Raw genomic sequence first — 20,570 nt, forward strand, 5'->3', positions numbered from 1 at the left:
TGGATCTGTAACACACTTGGACAGAAGTTTGTTTATGATCAGAAGCTAGTATCTTATACATTGACTTAGCTTTTCTTCCTCAACATTACAGATAGTCTGCCCATTTGTTTTTTAAACATTTATCAAATTTAAAATCATCCGTGATTTTACCAAACTTAGAAAGAAGCTTCATACAACCAAAAGATAGTATCTGTTGGAATTTTTTTGATAATGTTTTCCTCGTTTTTGTTGAGCTTGTGACTAAGTAGGCGAGACACTGGGGTTCGCGGACCACTTACACATTTTTTATTTAGATTAGACCCATGTTTTTCCGAATAAATGATTTAATACTAGTCCAGTGTTTGGCCCTTTGTAGCTCGCGGTCACTGTGAGTCACAGCTCCGTATTCGGGGCCGTACTTTGACCTATAATGGTTTGACTTTCCCTTTAGTATCTTTCGTCCCTCTTTTACTTTACAAATTGGGACTTTGATGGATAATTTCTTTCATTGACAGTCATACCACATCCTCTTTTATCTCTAGAGTACTGTCATAGGAATAGAGACATGCTTTTTCCACGAAAATTGTTCTTACAGAGTCCTGAAGTCGAACGGCCGAAATAGACATTACATACGTTTTAGGTCATCATCACACATGTATTGCCCGATGACAAGATGTCGGTGTTTCGACTGAATAGCGTCATGTTTTTCGTGGTTATATGTAATTTGGTACCAGTTTGTTTGTATGATCTGTAACGTATCGATTGTATTTCATAATATAACGGAATCTTGTTAACGGTCGATGTCAACACAATATTGTACAGTAAATAATGACAGTTTAAACAAAATATATTTAAAAAAAAAAACGGATAGCTGAAATTAATATTTTTTGCCCTTACGAACCACTCAACTAATTATTTCTGTTTTCTTTGTGAATTTTTAGACAAGACACACACTTTCATACAAAAATTGATATACGCATAATTCTTAGTCATCATACATTATTTGCCTTATGATATTAGAAATAAAGATGTTTTGTGTACTATTGTCTTCGAGGCTTATTCATTAGTTCCATCTATGTAAGTTTTGTGTTCAGACGATCGTAACGAGGAAATAATTACTGTGTATTACCAACATACTGCACTATATTACAATTTATTAGAAATATATAATCTAAATGTATTGAATATGTCTAACTCGACGACTCATTTTACGTCGAAGATGATTAACAGCGAGAATGCATATTTTGAATTGAATTTAACTCTCATACTTTACAGATATATGCTTTGTAGATTCCTTTATGAACCAAACGATTACTTCAGATAACACAAAATTTTCAAAAAGAATTGGGTGTCTGTCTGCGTTTTGAATGTGTAAATGATGAACCAGCCACGTCTACTTAGATTAAAGACATTCAAATATTTTTTTGAGAGAGCGCAAAGCTTCTTTTTACGTTAAAAAAACTTGCTGTGAGGGGACCGTATGTGGCCTGTTTTCAGGATTACTTTATATCTGTATCCAGGTAACCCTTATTCTCCGATGGGTTTTCAAATTTTTCGCCCTTCATCTTGCTCAATCCCTCATACCGTTTTTTATCTGTGTATTAAAATTTGTACTTTTTTTCGTCCACTTACATTATAAATATTTATCACTGGACATAGACAGGAAAACAACAATCAAGTAATCAATTATTCAAATAATCTTCCACAAGCATTGATTGCCTAGGAACATGTTGAACATCTTCTCGGAATCTTATTTTCTAATGGTTGTGGTTCTTGGTCCTTGCGTCCCGTCTCATATATAAATATATAAATACTCAAGCCATTAATTTGGTTTTGAATAAAAGGAGATAATGTTATACATAAATACGACAGAAATCCAACGACTCAGACTATGCAAAACATAGAAATTAAACATTCATTGTACATTCTTTAAAAAAATGCCTATGCAAACAAATAATCTCAAAACCGTTCTGATTACAGAATACGTTATGAATTAAATAATATTTCTGGTTAAAGTATCCATATAGGCCCTACACAAGTTTGTGTGTTTGAAAACAATGCCTGCTCTTTTGTATTTGTACCGGTTGAAAATAAATACAATGGTGAACTATATTTTAAAAATAATCAAATAAAAATCATCGTTTTTAAAGGGCACTCATCCGCTTAAGTAACGTCGTAATTTTATGATCTGCCGTCACACAATATTTAATTTTGTATTGCCACTTGTTATCGCAATTGCAAATAGAATTACTGGGTTGAGAAAGAAAGAAATTATATGCAAAAATAAAGTAACATTTAAAGAATTTTTACATGGTATTATATTTATTGATGTACAATAAATGAATTTTGCGTCCTGTCAAACAAAACGGTAATTTTTAGACGACGTTACACTTTTCGTTTATTTTATCGGAACAGACTTTATTTTATTAAGCTGGCGCGCCATATATAATTAACGGATATTTATAGGCAGGTGGCAGTTAGGTCCGCTGCTGTATGCCCTGAGGTAATCGGTGCCCTGAGGTAATCGTGATAATGCGCCATTGATTAAATACGCAAGAAAATATAGTTCTTATTTAGATAGATCTTAATACCAAATTTTAATGTGACCAAATACCAAAGATGTCAACAAACTTCCCAAATGATTTTATTATTTGTATTCACCGATCATTCATTTCGTATGTACGTGTAGAGTGGGGATGGCTGGTAAAATTATAAACTTTTTTTTTTATAAAAGTTCAATTAATGATCTGAAGTATTCATTCATGACAGGGTTACCTGAGGTAACCCCAATTATAGCAACAAATACAACCATTAAACTCAAGTCAACTGAGGTAACTTTATATCTACATCACATAAACAATACAAATCTATGAAGTCCTACATTCTAAATTAAGAAATTGTGTTATTAAAATATCAATGTATACACTAGCAAAGTATGTACTACAAATTCTTTCATAACAGGGTAACCTGCGGTAACCCAAACAATAACAGCAAATACAACCTATTTAACTCAAGTTAATTCAGATCACCTTTACATATACATCACAAAAACAATATAATTTCAATGAATTACTACATAACAAAAACAGAAAGTGGTTTAATACAGCATAAATGCATATACTAGCAAAGTATCTACTAAGTATTTTGTTATGACATGGTTACCTCAGGTAACCCATAAAATAGCAACTCGTTATGTTTTTTTATAAATCCTATTACAATTTGTTTACGGAAGTTTATTATTTGGATTTCATTTGGACACACAAGATGATTTTTATGAGAGAGCATAATCGGTAAGCCTATTTATAATCCGACTTTATCATTCATTTCTTTAGCAAGAATTGTAACAATGTTCCGTAAATGAAATATATTGTTTAATCATTTGTGCAAACTTTGTACTTTTATCAGAAAAAAATGTTTCTTTATATTTTATTATGATTGAGAAGTAATTAATGCACTGTATATTAATTGCAATACTCATAGAAGAAGACCCTATATCAATACTGAACGAATAACAAGGAGATGAAAAACAACGATCAAGAGTTGTTGACGTATTTCTATACTATGTTGAAGTCCTTCCTTTAATCATAATGTGATTAAAAATAAATCTAGAGTTGTTTCTCTTTATCTGTTGTTTTACAGTAATTCACAAATATCAAAATTAAAATGATACAGACTTTCTGTATATTATACTCTTTTGTGTAGAGTTCCATCCTCTGTTTTTCATTTATAACTTTTACAACTAATACAAAAACAATCCTTTGAATTAAACATACATTTTATTACACGAACTTGTATTTACATTTTCATGACTAGAATATACATTTTTACTTTGTGGCATTACTTTGGCTACAGAGTATTTTATAATATTTTGTTGAGGCGCCACGGTGACTACCGATTACCTATACACAATGGCTATCAGCTGACCTATGTTGACATAGCGTCATAAAACCTCTGGTAGTTAAACGCGGTTACACCACCACCTACCATGAGGAGTGACCGGGGAAAACACTCGTATTACCAATGCTCCAGTAATTAGTGTCTCACCTGTTGGCAGGAGTAGGCCTCCCCTCTATAAGATGAGGTGGAGGAGGTCCCAGAACTAGCCATCTGTAGACCCAACCGTTACCACTAACCAAATTTTTCAAACCTGCAAATTGTAGAACTTATCAGGCCCAGAGCAAGGGCCGAGTGAAATAATCCCCTAATTACTACAAGTCTCCCTGGACCAGTTTAACGAATTTGCATAACACCTGCTTTCTTGTCGACAGCAAATTAACAAGTGCCCTATACGGGAATTTCAAAATTCTGATTCATGCTGCGAGCGCCCTCTATGGCCATGCCCATTTTGGCATTGAGCTACAGGCTGCAACAACCATGCAATTGTAAGTTCAATATTTGATCCGCTTTGCCTTGTGTCACCAGTTACACTGCATGAAAAAGCCATTGTACAGACCTTATGCAGATTGAAGCTTGGATGGGATGAGCAAATTCCACAATACTACTGTGACGAATGGAAAAATTAGTTAACGAACCTACCCTGTATTGAAAGTTTGTCTGTGCATCGCTGTTTTCGACCACAACAATTTCAACACATTAAGAACACCCAATTGCACTTTTTCAGCGATGAATCAGAACTTGGTTAGGGAGAGTGTGCCTATCTGAGACTAGTTGATGGAAATGACAAAATTACTTGCTCTTTAGTCATAGGAAAGGCACGACTAGCACGTATTAAACAAATGTCAATACCAAGACTTGAATTATCAAGAGCTGTCACTGCATGCCGCTTATATCAAATCCTGAATGATGAACTTGAAATAAAGATTGATAACGTTACCTTCTGGACAGACTCAACTATAGTGTTGGGCTACATTAGAAATACATGACGACGATTTAAAACATTTGTAGCTAAAAGATTAAGCATAATTCACAATACAAATAGTCTAGGTCAATGGCGTCACGTTGATTCACCTTCGAATCCCGCGGACATAGCATCAAGAGGTATTGACGTTTGTCATAGTAAGAAACTTAATATATGGTTCAATGGTCCGAACTTTCTCTTGGAAGATTCAAGATACTGGCCACAAGACTTACGCAACGGGCTACAAGAAGGTACTGAAAATGACACCGTACTTAAGAATGAGGTGGCGATCCATGCTATGACAAACAACACCAGTGATTATCTAAAAAACCATTTCCCCGACTGGACAAAACTACTACGAGGAACGGCGTGGTTGATTAGGTTCAATTTTATTGCAGATAATGATGCCTTAATCATCAAATTCAGTGCAGAACTGGTGATCTCACTTTGTCAGAACTGAACATTGCTACCAATATAATATTAGTCAATGTACAATCATCTTGCTTCAAAGGCGAAATAATAAAACTGAAGAAGGATACGCCCGTGAAAAAAAGACAGCCGTATCGCTTCTCTTAATCCTGTACTCGATAATGAGCTTATCCGAGCAAAAGGACGATTAAGTACCTCAAACGTTGATGAATACCCCATAATCCTACCAGATAATCATGTTACTTCGTTAACTGTTCGTTTCTATCACAAAAATCAGGGTCATGTAGGAAAACAACAGGTGCTTGCAGCAACACGTAGGAAATACTGGATTTTAAAAGGACATAGTCTTGTTAAGAAGTAATCGGATGCTATATTCCATGTAAACGTCAACACCGTCCAATCTGCGTACAACAAATGGCACCTCTGCTTGATGAACAGATGACTGCTGACAACTCCCGTTTACATTTGTCGGAATCGACTATTCTGGACCCGGTTTGGTTAAGTTAATCACACGTAAAAAGACATGGTTGCCTTTTTACATGTTTCACAACCAGAGCAGTTCTTCTAGTATATTTTGTAGTAGTAGCCCACACCTTAACCATTGAGTCGATTTTATCCGCTTTTCAACGCTTTATAAGCCTACGAGGTGATCCAAAAACGATGTACAGCGACAATGGAACTAATCTTGTAAGCGGAGACAGTGAACTACGTAAATCAATTAAAGAATGGAACCAATCAAAAATTGAAAGACACAAGTTACAATAGGAGATTGAATGGCATTTTAATCCACCTTTAGCAAGTCACATGGGTGGTTCATGGGAGCGTTTAATTCGGTCCACTCGTAAAATTTTGAGAGCGTTAGTAAAAAATCAGCTTCTAAATGATGAACAGCTTTTAACTTTGATGGCTGAGGTTGAAAAAAATTTGAATGACAGACCTATTACGCCAGTGAGCGATGATCCCAACGACCCATCTTTACTCACACCAAATATGTTACTATTAATGAAGTCAAATTCCTGTATTCCTGGTGGTATCTTCAAAAAGACAGATATTTATGCTAGACGATGGTGGAAACAGATCCAATATCTCGCAAACTAGTTCTGGATAAGATGGATTCGCGAGTATCTTCCAACATTGCAGATGCACCCAAAATGACAAAGATCGAACCCTGATTTATGAAAAGGCGATATCGTAATAGTAGCTGGGGTTAATGTGCAAAGAGGACAATTGCCGTTGGGCAGAGTTACCGAGGTTAAAGTGGGTCGAGATGGGCATGTACGCAGCTGTGTTGTCAAAACTCACAAATCAGAATTAGTAAGACCAATAACAAAACTATGTTTACTAGAAGGTTCAGATTTATAGATTGTATATATTATTTTGTTTGTGTGTGTTAACATTTTTTTTATGAAATTGTAGAATTTCATGGTGAGGAGTGTAAGAGTTATATTTATTTATATTCTTATTTTGAATATTTGGTAGAAGATACATTTATATATAAGCACTAATAGTGTATACATGTAAATGGTCACTTGGCTCCACTATTTAGTCTATAGGTAAGCTTTTTGTAAAAGCTATTTTTTCTATGTAATTATTGACGTTTACGGCTCTAAATATATTTGCTGTATTTGCCGTCCGTCTTAATGAAGTTATGTTTTCCTATGAATGTAATTTCAATTTGTTTACGGCCGTTTATTATTTGGATTTCATTTGGACACACAAGATGATTTTTATAAGAGAGCATAATCGGTAAGCATATATTTAATCCGACTTTATCATTCATTTCTTTAGCAATAATTGGAACAATGTTCCGTAATGAAATATATTGATTTAATTATTTGTGCAAACTTTGTACTTTTATCAGAAAACAGGTTTCTGTATATTTTATTATTTTTATGGTTAACGGAATTTAGTTTCACTGTTATTTATGATTTATAATTAATGTATTTGCAGAGAATCGTATCGTATACAACGAAATTAAAGTACTGATTTCATACGCACACTTGAACTTGTTTTGATTTACTGTTTGGTCCAAACATAAGTAGTTTTTGTTTGTGTTTTGTGATCAGTTAAGATTGTTACTAAAAAACATCCTGACAAAACAGGCTGTTTAGATCCTGTAAATCTTCAAGCTCGCGGTTCTCGACATTTATGTTTATTCAAAGGTCTTTTAATATCAATATCAACTTATAAATAAAACAACAACAATGAACACAAGTTTAATGAATGAAATATTTTATTTTACAACAAAGAACACACAGGATACACACAGCAAAGCTTTAATCATGATATGTACATGTAGTACATGAATAAACACTATTACAGATATTGCAAAATATGAGGTATTTTACTCGTACTTTTGTCCTTTTTTATAAAATTGATTCTTTGTATATCAGTTGTAGATTATTTATAAGAATTATATACACTTAATATTTCTATATGCCTTTTACCGTCTTGAATTCAAAGTAAAGAATTTCTGGTAAACTTCCTACTTATATGTTGAGTTAATCTATTTAAGATCATTAACAGTTAACCATTTACAAAATGAAAGGATGAAATAATCATGTTTTAAACTGTCAATTTTGCCGAAATCCTCAGAAAGTGGGTTCGATAAAAATAATTCAAACTGATAATTAATCTGCAAGATTTCCCCCTCATTACGGACAAATCATGTGTAATGGCGACCTGAATATATTTCTATTTTGAATCTTGCCCATTTGACATTTTTCGGTATTTAACATAGCACTTATATCACGGCTACGCTTCTGATTTTTAAGCTTACAAAGTTTACAAGGTAGACAATATCTATTTGTTCACGAACAGAAAAAAATAAACCGTGTACAATTCACCTTTAAGTGTACAAATTGTTAATTGTACTTAGGAATTGACATATTAGAACTTTAATATCATCCTATTGGAAGGCTGTCGCCATGGTAACTCAATATGCCTCAATGCTATCAGCAAAATACCTCAAACATTTAAATGTGATGCGAAGAATGATACAAATACTAATAATTAATAACAAACTTTAATCCTGATATAAAAAAATCTAAATGATATTCTACGTAAATGGTTTAATTCAAATATACAAACAGAATAAATATGAAAACTGTCCTTGGTCTTTTAAAAACGGTATTGTGTTAAATGATTATATTCTTGTTACATTTGTTGATGTCCTTAAGAAATAAAACAATTCTTTTAGAATAGCGTCACTTGCATGTTATCGCACTTAAAAAAATAAAAGTATGCATCATCATCTCAAACCAACTAGACACAAATATGTATTCACATTTATATATTTATAGTTGTATTTTAGAACAATTATATAGGGAGCTCTGACTATGTGTTATGGGCTCTACTCACTTTAGAATGCCGGAAGGTGACATAAAATTGTTAATTTCTGAGTCATTTGGTCACTCGTGAAGAGTAAGCATTAAACTAGATATTTGTTTAAAATCTAGTAGGTCTGCTTTTTTTCCCCTTTACAAGTCGTTTAAGTAAACACATGGCAAATATAACAAACACGAAGAGTTTTGAAAATTCCTGTTTTGATCAAAAATTGTTTGCAATTTGAATTATCAATTAAAAGATATTACATTTAGTTTCTAATACCGCATTCAATTTTATAGGTGGTGGTCTTTGATTTTGAGCTTTAAACAAAACAAAAAGTATGGATAAGCAATCTTTTACTGTGATTGGCCAAATGCAAATTTAAATATGTATGAATGAAGACCAACGTTGATTTTTACAAATTAAAAATAATCATCAATTATAATCACGGCAATCAATCAACTTAGTTTTTCATATTTATCTTATTAAAATCACTAAATACCACAAAACACTCTCCTTTAGTCCAATCACAATTTGTTTGTCAAATCAGTCATCACACATATCACTTATCAAGCGGATAATCACTGCCCTTAATTCTTAAATCGAAATTCCAGATCAGTTGATAGCAAATCAATGGCATGTTTATTTTGTAATATAATAGTTAAAATTGATGTTAATAAGATTTAAAAAAACCGGATAAACATATTTTAAAAGTTTTTTTTAATTTGTTTTTTAAATAAGTAGCCTATCTAGGTAAACTGTTTTCTATACACCAATAGTTATATTGAGTGATTTAGTTATCATTAAATATATAACAATACAAGACTCTAAACAAGTAAAAAAAAGCAACAAAAAAGGATCTAGCATGAAAGTTTTTTACAATTATGTGTAAGACAAATTAACTCTTCATATATTGGAAAATTGTTGAAGCAGAGGCGTGCATGCATTCCGCGAAATTTGTCTTCCATATCTTTCTTTATTCTCCAACTTAATTAAATAAATCTGTAAGAGAAACATGTATAATTGAGAATTGAAATGGGGAACATGTGAAAGAGACAACAATCCCACCAGAGAGCAGATTACATAATTCTAAAAGTTACCCATTGAATAACTAATCCAAATGTAATCAAAGAATTCAAATACAGAAAATTAGCTATTCTTTTAATTACATTAACAATGGAAGTTTTAGTATTCACAGTTGCTTTGATGCGACGTCATCGATGACGTCTTGACAACACCTATTGCTCATGTTGTTGAATGACGTCAGATGAGTGAAATGACATAGTTTATTTCACTTTGTATTTAACTAGGGAACCACGGTTATACACTCCGGTGTTGACATGAATATCAATTATGTGGTCATTTTTCTAAATTTCCTGTTTACAAAACTTTTTTTTCGAAACACTAAGGATTTTCTTATCTCAGGCATAGATTACCTTAGCCGTATTTGGCACAACTTTTTGGAATTTTGGATCCTAAACGCTCTTTAACTTTTTACTTGTTTGGCTTTATAAATGTTTTGATATGAGCGTCACTGATGAGTCTTATGTAGACGAAACGCGCGTCTGGCGTACTAGATTATAATCCTGGTACCTTTGATAACTTTTACACCACTGGGTCGATGCCACTGCTGGTGGACGTTTCGTCCCCGAGAGTATCACCAGCCCTGTAGTCAACACTCCGGTGTTGACATGAATATCAATAATGTGGTCATTTTTCTAAATTTCCTGTTTACAAAACTTTGAATTTTTCGAAACACTAAGGATTTTCTTATCCCAGGCATAGATTACCTTAGCCGTATTTGGCACAACTTTTTTGAATTTTGGATCTTCAATGCTCTTCAACAATTTACTTGTTTGGCTTTATAAATATTTTGATATGAGCGTCACTCATGAGTCTTATGTAAACGAAACGCGCGTCTGGCGTACTAAATTATAATCCTGGTACCTTTGATAACTTATACATTGCAAGTAATATAATAAATACAATTATATAACGATCTTCAGGTATTCAAACGGGATCGATTCGTTAGTATGATTTCCCTTTGGCTCACACATTTTTCTCAACATGTGCATGCGCTATAAACATAATTGGGATTCTGGAGTTTTGAATTTGAGTTCGAAATATTGAAACAGTACAAAAACGTGCCTTTGCTAATTATCGATATGTAATAATGACATAACCTTATAGACGGCGACTAGGGTAGATAACAATATGTTTTATACGACAACTGTAAAGAGCAACTTAAGTGATAACTCATAGAAATACTACGTATTACCCGTTTCATGTAAATGAGAAAACTCGTGTAACATTCGACGCACAGTTTTGTTTCTAAAATTCCACGAGAGGCGTGCAATTACGTATATCTCACTTTAAGTGGTAAATCATAGAAACATTACCTAGGTAAACAAGTGATACATTAAAAAAATGTATGTATGATATTCCTAAAGAAATATAACAATTCGTCCATTGCTGGATTTGTCAGACTTATGATCCAACAATCTGAGTTTGATGATGGTTTATCAAACAATAGTAAATTCCGTAAGTATTATTTTAGGTAACTGCAAGAAGATAAGTTATTTTTGTCAAAGGAACATATCATTTAAAACGTTAAAGGTCGTATAAAACAAAACAAAATATAAAACCATGTGCTAAGTGAGAAAAATTAAGAAAAGAAAAATATTGTAAACAATAGAATGCACGTTGTATTAAATAACACATGAAACATAAAGTTAAAAGGAATCAGAAAGTTTTATCTATGGTCATCTTTACTTATCTGCCTAATTTCTAGCTAAATAAAAAAGGAAACCATATTTTGTGTTCAATTTACCCAATGTTTTAATAAAGAAGCTTAAGCCCTTCGTATTTTGTTAAATTTTTGGGGGTAAAATAACATTGCAAATGTTATAAATTAAAATGAATGTAAAACTTTCGAATCATATTGGAAAATTTTATCAAAACATACGATCGTTGTTTTGCTACATGTATTTAATAAACATTTGTAACGAAACAAAAGACACATACCTTTTTCACAGATAAATCGCATTGAAAAGTGACATGGGTTATCATTCCATGCATACCCGTAGTAATCCCGCAACGCAAGACAATGTTCGTTGCCGTTGTGATTGCTTGGTTCTGTATTTGTCCAATCAGTAAAGGTGATTACGTTCTGACTGTGTGACCATATCCAAACACCTTCTTCTTGTTCGTCTGTTCCACCTAACCAGTAAGCTATAAATTAAATTAACACAGTACTAAAACACTTTTTTCCTTCATACATATTATCCTCAAATCTATGCTAGCTTCAAGTCGGTTTTTTTTTAAAACAAGTTACTCTCATGTTAACTGTTTTATGTTTTGACGTAAGAAATTATCAAAACGTCATTCGTGTATCTTCAAACTATCAAAGTAAAGTAAAGACTTCCGAACTTTGATGTGAAGTAATCGTACATGAGCTAAATTTCGTATTGTTTGACATAATGGCATAGGCCAAAAACTGGAACATATAGTTCCCTTAAATCTGTTCTGTCGATTTCTGACATTTTTCAATTTGACGAGATCAAGAAGTTTGTTTATCTTCTTAATTGGAAGTTATTACAAACATTGCCAGAATTCTTACAGACAAGCCTTACAATGCCAAACTAAAATCTATTGTATTATAAACACAGAGGGTACTATAGATAAGGTCTACAAACATCAACTAAAACAACCGGTTAAACGGTTAATCGGTTGAACGATGATCCGAGTAACCAGTTACACAAAACTTTTCTATTTGACAAGACTACTAAACATATATATTTAACTGGTAGGTAGAATTATCGTATGCACCTTAATTTTGATTTATGACTTTTGAAAAGCGGAATACTACTGTTGCCTTTATTTAAATTAAACGTGCTAGCATAACATGATTTCAAAATTGCTAAAAAATAAGAAGCATGTAAATCAGTGACTGTCGCCCGTTGCTGTATATCATATTTGTTGTTGTTCATACATACGGCCGTTGGTTTCTCGATTATATACAATAACATTTCATGAATTTTTGTTGTCTTAATGCTGTATTGGTTTCGCTCTTCGTTTGTACGGATACCTATTGTTGCTTAGATCTACATCATTTTGTACTATTATTTGTCTGTTTGTCTTTTTATTTCTAGCAATGCTATGTCAGTTTATTTTCTATCTATGAGTTTGACTCTACCTATGGTATCTTTCGTCCCTCTTTTATAGCTGGTTCACTTACTTGCATCTTAATGCATTGAATATACATACTTGACTCGCTTGCTGACATCTTCACATACTCGTTTTCACATTTTGAATCTACTTCTACAAGCATTCCTTCCTCAGCTTCGCAGGCAATCTGTAATATATACATATGCTTTGTCTAAATAATAGCCCAACAATGATAGATCTGTAATTTTTTGGAAGCAAATGTTTGTTTTTCCCTGATCTGGATTCGAACACTTCGAGAGGTCATGGCACCAAATCAACTTGAGCAATTCCGACGCGCTAGACCACTAGAACACATGGGCCCTACATAAAATTATATAAAGGTAGTTGTTTTTTTGTTCAAATTGTATCACATATTTCATATCGGTACTTTTTATTGCGTATTATGCGGCAAATGTTTTGTTCATTGTTAAAGGCCGTACGGTGACCTATAGTTGGTATTTCTGTGTCAGTTGGTGTTTTGTGGAGAGTTGTATCATTGGCAATAGTACAACATCTTTTTTTTTTTTAAACCTTTAGCAAGTATAAGCTTTAGATGATAAACCAAAAATTATTAATAATTTTAATAGTCAAATCGTTTAAAAAAAAACTGATAGAATATTTTATATATTTACCCAAATATAATATTACTTAATGTCATAATAGTGCAAGCAACGTCCGATAATATTAAATAAATGACGAATTACTAACCTTAGCATCTGTCCAAGTGTGAAGTGCATCGCTGAAGTAGTAGCATTTGTTTTCGTTTTTTAACCATCCGTTTGGGCATGCAAGTGAATCTGAAATTTATTTATTTAATAATTAACTTTTAGGAAGAGAGATATATATACATGACATAACGTAAATTAAAACAATTCTTTATGGTTTTTGAATAAATATCGAAAATACGATTCAGTGACAAATGTATGATTTGACACTTGAATCGTTTCTGTTCATCAACGAAATTTGTATTTTTGGTAATCACAAGCTTTGTTTCTATTATACATTTAACGGAAACTCTACAATGTAACGTGTTTAAGACAGAAGACTGGTGCTTATGCTTGAAAATTGTACGAAATAAGAATTATAAATACATTCATAATGTGCCTGTTTCACGTCAGGAGTCTAAAGTCAGTGGTTGCCGTTTGTTTATGTCGGTCATATTTTTTTTGTACATTGTTTAAAATTATTTCGGCTGGTAGTTTCTTATTTGGATTGAATCATATTTTGTATGTCGAGGCTTTAGATAGCTGACTATACGGTATAGGTTTCCTGTTTGTTGAGAGGCCGTACGATTGACTATACGGTATAGGTTTTCTGTTTGTTGAAAGGCCGTCCAATTGACTATAAGTACTTACGTTCACTGTATGGGAACTTCGGTGGATAGTTGTCGAATTGGTTATCATACCTCGTGTCGTTATGTTGATATAAAAGTCTAATGTTGCAGTGTAGATTTTCCCATATTATATATAAACAATACACACAATGCTATTTATTAATTCATCAACGATACCAGGATTGACATTTTTTATTGGCACCACACACGGGTTTTGTCTACAATGGACTAATCAGTGACGCTTGAATTGATTTTGTTTTTAAAAGGCCAAGAAAAGTTGAAATGCATAAAATAACTATTTAATTACATAGAACAAATATTGCTTCTTTGACTTAATAGTAGTTTAGTTTACAGAGTTATGTGTTGTGATATTGTTTCAGGTGATGGTCAGGGTTGGTGCCTAAAGAACTACAGACTATATCAGTTAATATCGCTACCTGTGTGACGTTTAGATTCTGACGTCAAACGTGCGAGTCGATCTACGTTAGATTCAATGTTGATATAGCTAGTTCTTAAGATATTTTAAACGATTATGGGTGAATTTGACATACTATAAAATTCAAAAATAAAGGAGCTTGGATCTGACATACTTACATATGATTAAAAATAAGGGAGCAATAAATGAGGTTGCTAAATTTGATGTGTGGCTTTTTTATGCTTCTTCGTTTTATATCTGTTTGTTTTGGTTGTGATTAAGATACTTGTGGTATTTGTACGTTTTGTTATTATTGTTAATGATAATATCGTATTCTTGTTTTCATTTTTGCTATGTGCTTTGTATATTTGCCTTTTTATGTTTCTTTGTTACATATATGACGTGACTCTGTACTTATACATCCTGTTATTGTGTTATTGTACAATGGTAAGTTTTTGTAAAATTGTCTTAAATGTTTGCTAATATGCTTGGTTTATATGGCATTTTGTGCTTCTTTTGTACAAATGTAACATATATTGCTTTTTTGTTTTTTTTAGTGATTAAGATTATATCACAATGTTTACTGCTGTATTTTTGACATTTTACCTATTATGTATGCTTGTTTTAATCACGTTTTGTTTTCATTGTCAATATAAAGAAATTTGATGCGACTGTAATACAAGTGAGAGGTTTAGCTAGCTGTAAAACCAGGTTCTATCCGCCATTTTCTACATTAGAAAATGCCTGTACCAAGTCAGGAATATGACAGTTGTTATCGTTTGATGTGTTTGAGCTTTTGATGCCATTTAAGATAAAGTACTTTCCGTTTTTAATTTTTCTGGGAGATCAGTGTTTTTGAGATTTTACTTTTGTTTATGAAACGTCTTGGCAAGCTGGGTTTGTTTGCACATGTCTAAGGTCTTGGCCATGATGTTCAATGGTTGTCGTTTGTTGTTGTGGTTCATAAATGTTTCTCGTTTCTCGGTTTTTAATTAGATTAGACCATTTGCCAAATACAATATGTAGGTGTTTAAACTGAACAGAGGGATGTTTTTCACGGTTATAAATATTCAGGTACCAGTTTGTTTGTATGATCTGTAACGTATCGATTGTATTTCATAACATACCGTTACCATCTCAACAGTTATAACAACAAAATGTTGCACAGTAGAATAAATACAGTTTCAAAAAAAGAGCCCATCCGACAGATAAATAAAGGCAACAGTAGTATACCGCTGTTCAAAACTCGTAAATATATAGACAAAAAACAAAATCGGGGTAACAAACTAAAACTGAGGGAAACGCATTAAATATAAGAGGAGAACAACGACACAACATTAAAATTTAACACACACAGAAACGGACTAAGCAATAGACAAAATCCGATGAGAATAACAAATATAACATCAAAACCAAATACATGAATTTGGGATAGAAAAGTACCGTGACACGTCTTATAGTAATGTGAATTCACACTCAAAAATAAGAGAAAACAAACGACACAACGGAAACACAACGTTAAAATGTTACACACACAGAAACGAACTATAATATAAAAATGGCCAGTTTCCTGACTTGGTACAGGACATTTTTAAAGAAAAAAAATGGTGGATTAAACCTGGTTTTGTAGCATGCCAAACCTCGCACTTTAATGACAATGTTAAATATAATATTAAAATGACAACATAATATTACAGGGCTACAATACAAATAAATAGGAGAACGTATTAGACAAAGAAACACATGAATAATAGATAACAAAAGGCATCAGATTTAAAATTAAATACGCCAAAAACGCGCCTCGTCCACAGAAGAACCACAGTGACGCCCAGATATAAAAGTTCGAAAGGATAAAAAAGTACAAAGTTGTACAGCACTGATGATCAAAAGTTGAAAAAAGTTGTGCCAGGATTTTCTGCTTGGGATAAAAACATCCTTATTATTTAGAACAATTTATGCTATTGCAAACAGTAAATTTTATCAAATGAATATAAAATATATACATGATAAACTGAAGTATTTAAAACTAATTACAGAAAACAAAACCCGGATACATAATACAAAGACCAACACAGAAAATAGACACACCCGACTTAGTCCAGACCTTAACGCAAAAAGTCATAAAAATGACGTCACATACGAAGTGGTGAAAAGGCACACAAATTACGTCACATTTAAATTTCTGAAACGACACAAAAATGACGTCACATTTGAAAAACTATATCTCAAAAATAAGATAGAATTAGGATTGATTTAAGATTATAATTGAAGTAAATACTGATATTACATTTAAACACAATGCACATTGCAATACTTATAAATAGCAATTAACTATATTCTATATATGTCCGGTTTGTTTTGAATCTAACTTCAAACGTAAAACATCGTACAGATTACATTGAACAAATCAAATATAATAAATGAAGGCGATGATTAATTTTGTTTATCATAACACATGAATATAATAGAAAAGACGTCAACAAATTTGACAAAATCCGATGAGAATTACAAATATAACATCAAACTAAATACATGAATTTGGGATAGATAAGTACCGTAACACGTCTTATAGTAATGCGAATTCACACTCGGGAATAAGTCACGTTCGGTAATTAAAAGATTAGACGACGTAAGGTCAAACCACAATCTACCATGTGGTAAAAATGTCCTTAGCTAGTTTGCTCAAAGACACATCGTATGGATTAACCAATTCGTGATGGTGTCCATAAAATTTACAAAATCTGTCCTCCTCATAACTTTGTTTGAGCAGTTTCTGTGTAAGGAGCACACTCCTGTATATAAAGTCCGTATAGTGTGAACAAGCACGAGAATAACGTATCAATTGTGATTTTTAAACACCATGCGAAAGGGGCAGAGGGTATGTTACTGCTGAGAAATGGGAAATTGATAATTGGGAACTTGACGTTGGAATCGTCCCGTTTATCATAGATTTTCGTGTGAAGTCGTCCATCTGCGTCAATATTGAGGAAAAGATCAAGGTATGAACCAGTCCTTCTAGTATCAGTAGTATCCTTATTTTAAAGTTCGCTAGGCTATATTAGATGTAAGTATTGGCTAAATTATGCATGTTAATCATGAGTGCAATAATAAAGCTATTTGATTTTAAATAAAAAACACAGGCTTTGATGATTTCATAGCAGTAGTTAGCACATTTGACAAACCTAATTTGTTGAACGTTATTATCTTTATGATCCTAGTATAGATAAGTGTAATACGTAAAAATATTTCGGTTAAGTAAACCCTTCGCATATGTATAAACACCGATGAAATCTCAAAATGTGCTATTTTTGCTGTTTTTCTAGTTAAATTAACATTAAAAGAAAAGTTGTATTAAAAAGAAAACGTTCTGTACGACACTGTTTAAACATCATAATATAGATAGCTTACAAACTTGTGTCTTTAAAAAAGAATACATAGTTGATTTTAGATATAAACCGGAAAACAATTGACCTTAGTATACCTTATTCTTGGTAGTAAATAGTCTAGCAAAAAAAATTTACTTCAAATTTTGAAACAAGATTGTATATGTGTATTAATATTTTATCCCCTTACGAACCACTTAACTAACTATCATTCTTTTCTTTATGAATTATTGGACAAGACTCACCGTTTATAACAATGAAATCGCATTTTAGGGGACAAGCAAATAACTGTTTCCAGGTTTATGCATTACATATGACAAAAATATAAATCCGTTTTGCAAAGATTTATGGTCCAACCTGAGTGCTTTCGCAAACACGAAAAAGACAAAAACTGTCATTTCTGATGAAAGACAATGCAAATAGTGAAAAAAACAGGACAGTCACAAACATACGAATCTTAAATAAAAATAGAGGCGTCAAAGTTCTATATAGTCGATGGATAACTCAGCTAAGTCTAGAATGATCACACCAGTCGAACGTTACAATTTTACTAGGATAAAAAAACACTATTGATTTACAATCAAAAATTGCATAGCAAACAAAATGATTGTAAATAAAATCATATAACGAGTTTTGGAAATGAATAAATGGAAAATGCCAATGCTATCACCTTTATTTTCTCGTTTAGACACAATATGGATAACCAGATCTGTACACATGTTGCATGTAGAAACGACATTTACATGAGAAAATAATGAAAAACCCCTCCAGTTAAAAAAAATCTAGAACTAAAAAATTCAAAAAGTATCTATAACAATTCCTTTCAAATCGAGTTCAACGACGATGCTCCGATTGCATAACTATGTCTTATGCAACTTGTTATATAATAGAACGAACTTTGTCACAAGCTATTTTTGTTGTTTTTAGAATATAACAGCGTAAAACTATTTTACAAGTTTAGTGAATAGTTTTCTGGTACATGTATTATAATTTATTTTTTTTTAAGATTTTATTCGAAAACTTCAAAACAATAGCCAAGTTTGTAACTTAATAAAACATGATCATGGTCGTCCAATAACGCTAAACTATTCGTTAATCGAATTCAACTTTTAATCTGTCCTCCTCATAACTTTGCATTTTTTTAATACATTAAAATAGTTTAAGGGTTATACGGATATAAAAATATTAATACTTGTATATTTGTCCAACACGCTTTCAGAAAAACAGGGAATAATAAATTAAAATCGAAATAATGTTGGATGAAAGTTACCTGATCGGATCTTCAACATCAGTGCATCTACTGATTGCTCACTTTCTGGGCAGCAGGATTTATCTAGGATGCATTGCTTTGTTTTCCGATCATAGCTAGCAACACAGCATGCTTTATGTATTGAACAGAAAGACGCACACGCTGACAGTGATCGTGATTTTTGCTGAATGATTGTGGTAATGTTGGGAAGAATTCTTCTGTCTTTTGTAGTAAAATAGTCACGTCTTACCACATTCAGCTGTGCAACACCTATTGCAAACATAACACACAAACATATTATCGAAACGTCAACTCTAGTTGTATGCAAAATAATCATGGCAAAAAAATTGTCAGATTCGTCTTATGATCAATATGATATTAATGTTCGTATGGAGATAAATTGTTTCCAAACTGAATGTTTTCCAAGCACAAACTTGAATTGCAGACAAATGTACATTGAACATTAAAGATTTAATAAATGATTACGACATGAAAGTATTGGCTAATTGAATGAATATGAAAAATTGAAATATCATTACATATGCTGTGGGTGTTTAATGTTACAAAACAGTCCAATCATAATATTCAATTCATACTGTACCATGGATACATTACTATTTCATAGGCTGTAAATTTGTAGAATTACAATGACATATTTTTTATATAACTCTCTAAAAATTTCAATTTACAATGTCAGATTTTCTATGTTGTAAGCACAATCCTCGACACTCCTTTTTGACAAAAAAATGCAGCTGCATGCATATTCATCATCTCTCCTTTTAAACTACAGATGCAATTATGACATAAAGAACCTGGCTAAACAAGGACAAAGGACGAAGCATAGACTAACTATCGACTATTTTAAACAACAAATGCGCACACTAAAATAATAAATGCAATAAAATACTAACACGTTAAAGAATTGGTCTTTTTCAGCAGTAAAAATGTTGCCATAAAAGTACGTCAAGCCTCTCAATATCAACAAAATTATTGCAATTCAAACAAAAGTAAGGGTTAAAGACAAGATCAGAAAATAATCCATATGTTTAGTTGTATGTATTGATCATATTCACCCACCATACTATGCTTACTTTGAGGAACTCGTTCGAAACTTCTTTGTTCATATGATTTTAATAGAATTTTTAATTTGGTGTCTAGAAATTAATATTATAGTCTTATGTTAGGTGACATCTACCATAGGACTATGATATATAAAGTTATAGTTATATAACAGGGATTTTTAACGGTTTGTTTATCTGTTCTTCAAAGGCCTTCACAGACGTCAATTGTTCTATTCAAGCTAGCAATACCGCTTCAGTAGATTAACGATTTGTGGTTAAGTCAAGGGTTGGTTTATTTGATTATGAATTGGTTTGGTTTTTCTACATTAC

At 32.3% G+C, this 20,570-nt stretch overlaps 1 protein-coding gene across 1 annotated transcript; it reads right to left on the reverse strand.

Moving 5' to 3' along the window:
- Nucleotides 1-4,019: 4,019 nt before the first annotated feature.
- LOC139504346 (C-type lectin mannose-binding isoform-like) lies at nt 4,020-19,468 on the reverse strand. Its single transcript, XM_071294418.1, has 5 exons — nt 19,201-19,468; nt 13,508-13,596; nt 12,860-12,947; nt 11,618-11,824; nt 4,020-4,126 (listed from the first exon to the last, which is right to left on the reverse strand). Exons 1-5 carry the CDS (start codon nt 19,460-19,462, stop codon nt 4,020-4,022), a joined length of 753 nt encoding a protein of 250 aa, XP_071150519.1. The 5' UTR covers nt 19,463-19,468.
- Nucleotides 19,469-20,570: the final 1,102 nt, after the last annotated feature.

The sequence above is a fragment of the Mytilus edulis genome, chromosome 14, assembly GCF_963676685.1.
Source record: "Mytilus edulis chromosome 14, xbMytEdul2.2, whole genome shotgun sequence".
In the NCBI taxonomy this organism is placed as follows: Eukaryota; Metazoa; Mollusca; class Bivalvia; order Mytilida; family Mytilidae; genus Mytilus; species Mytilus edulis.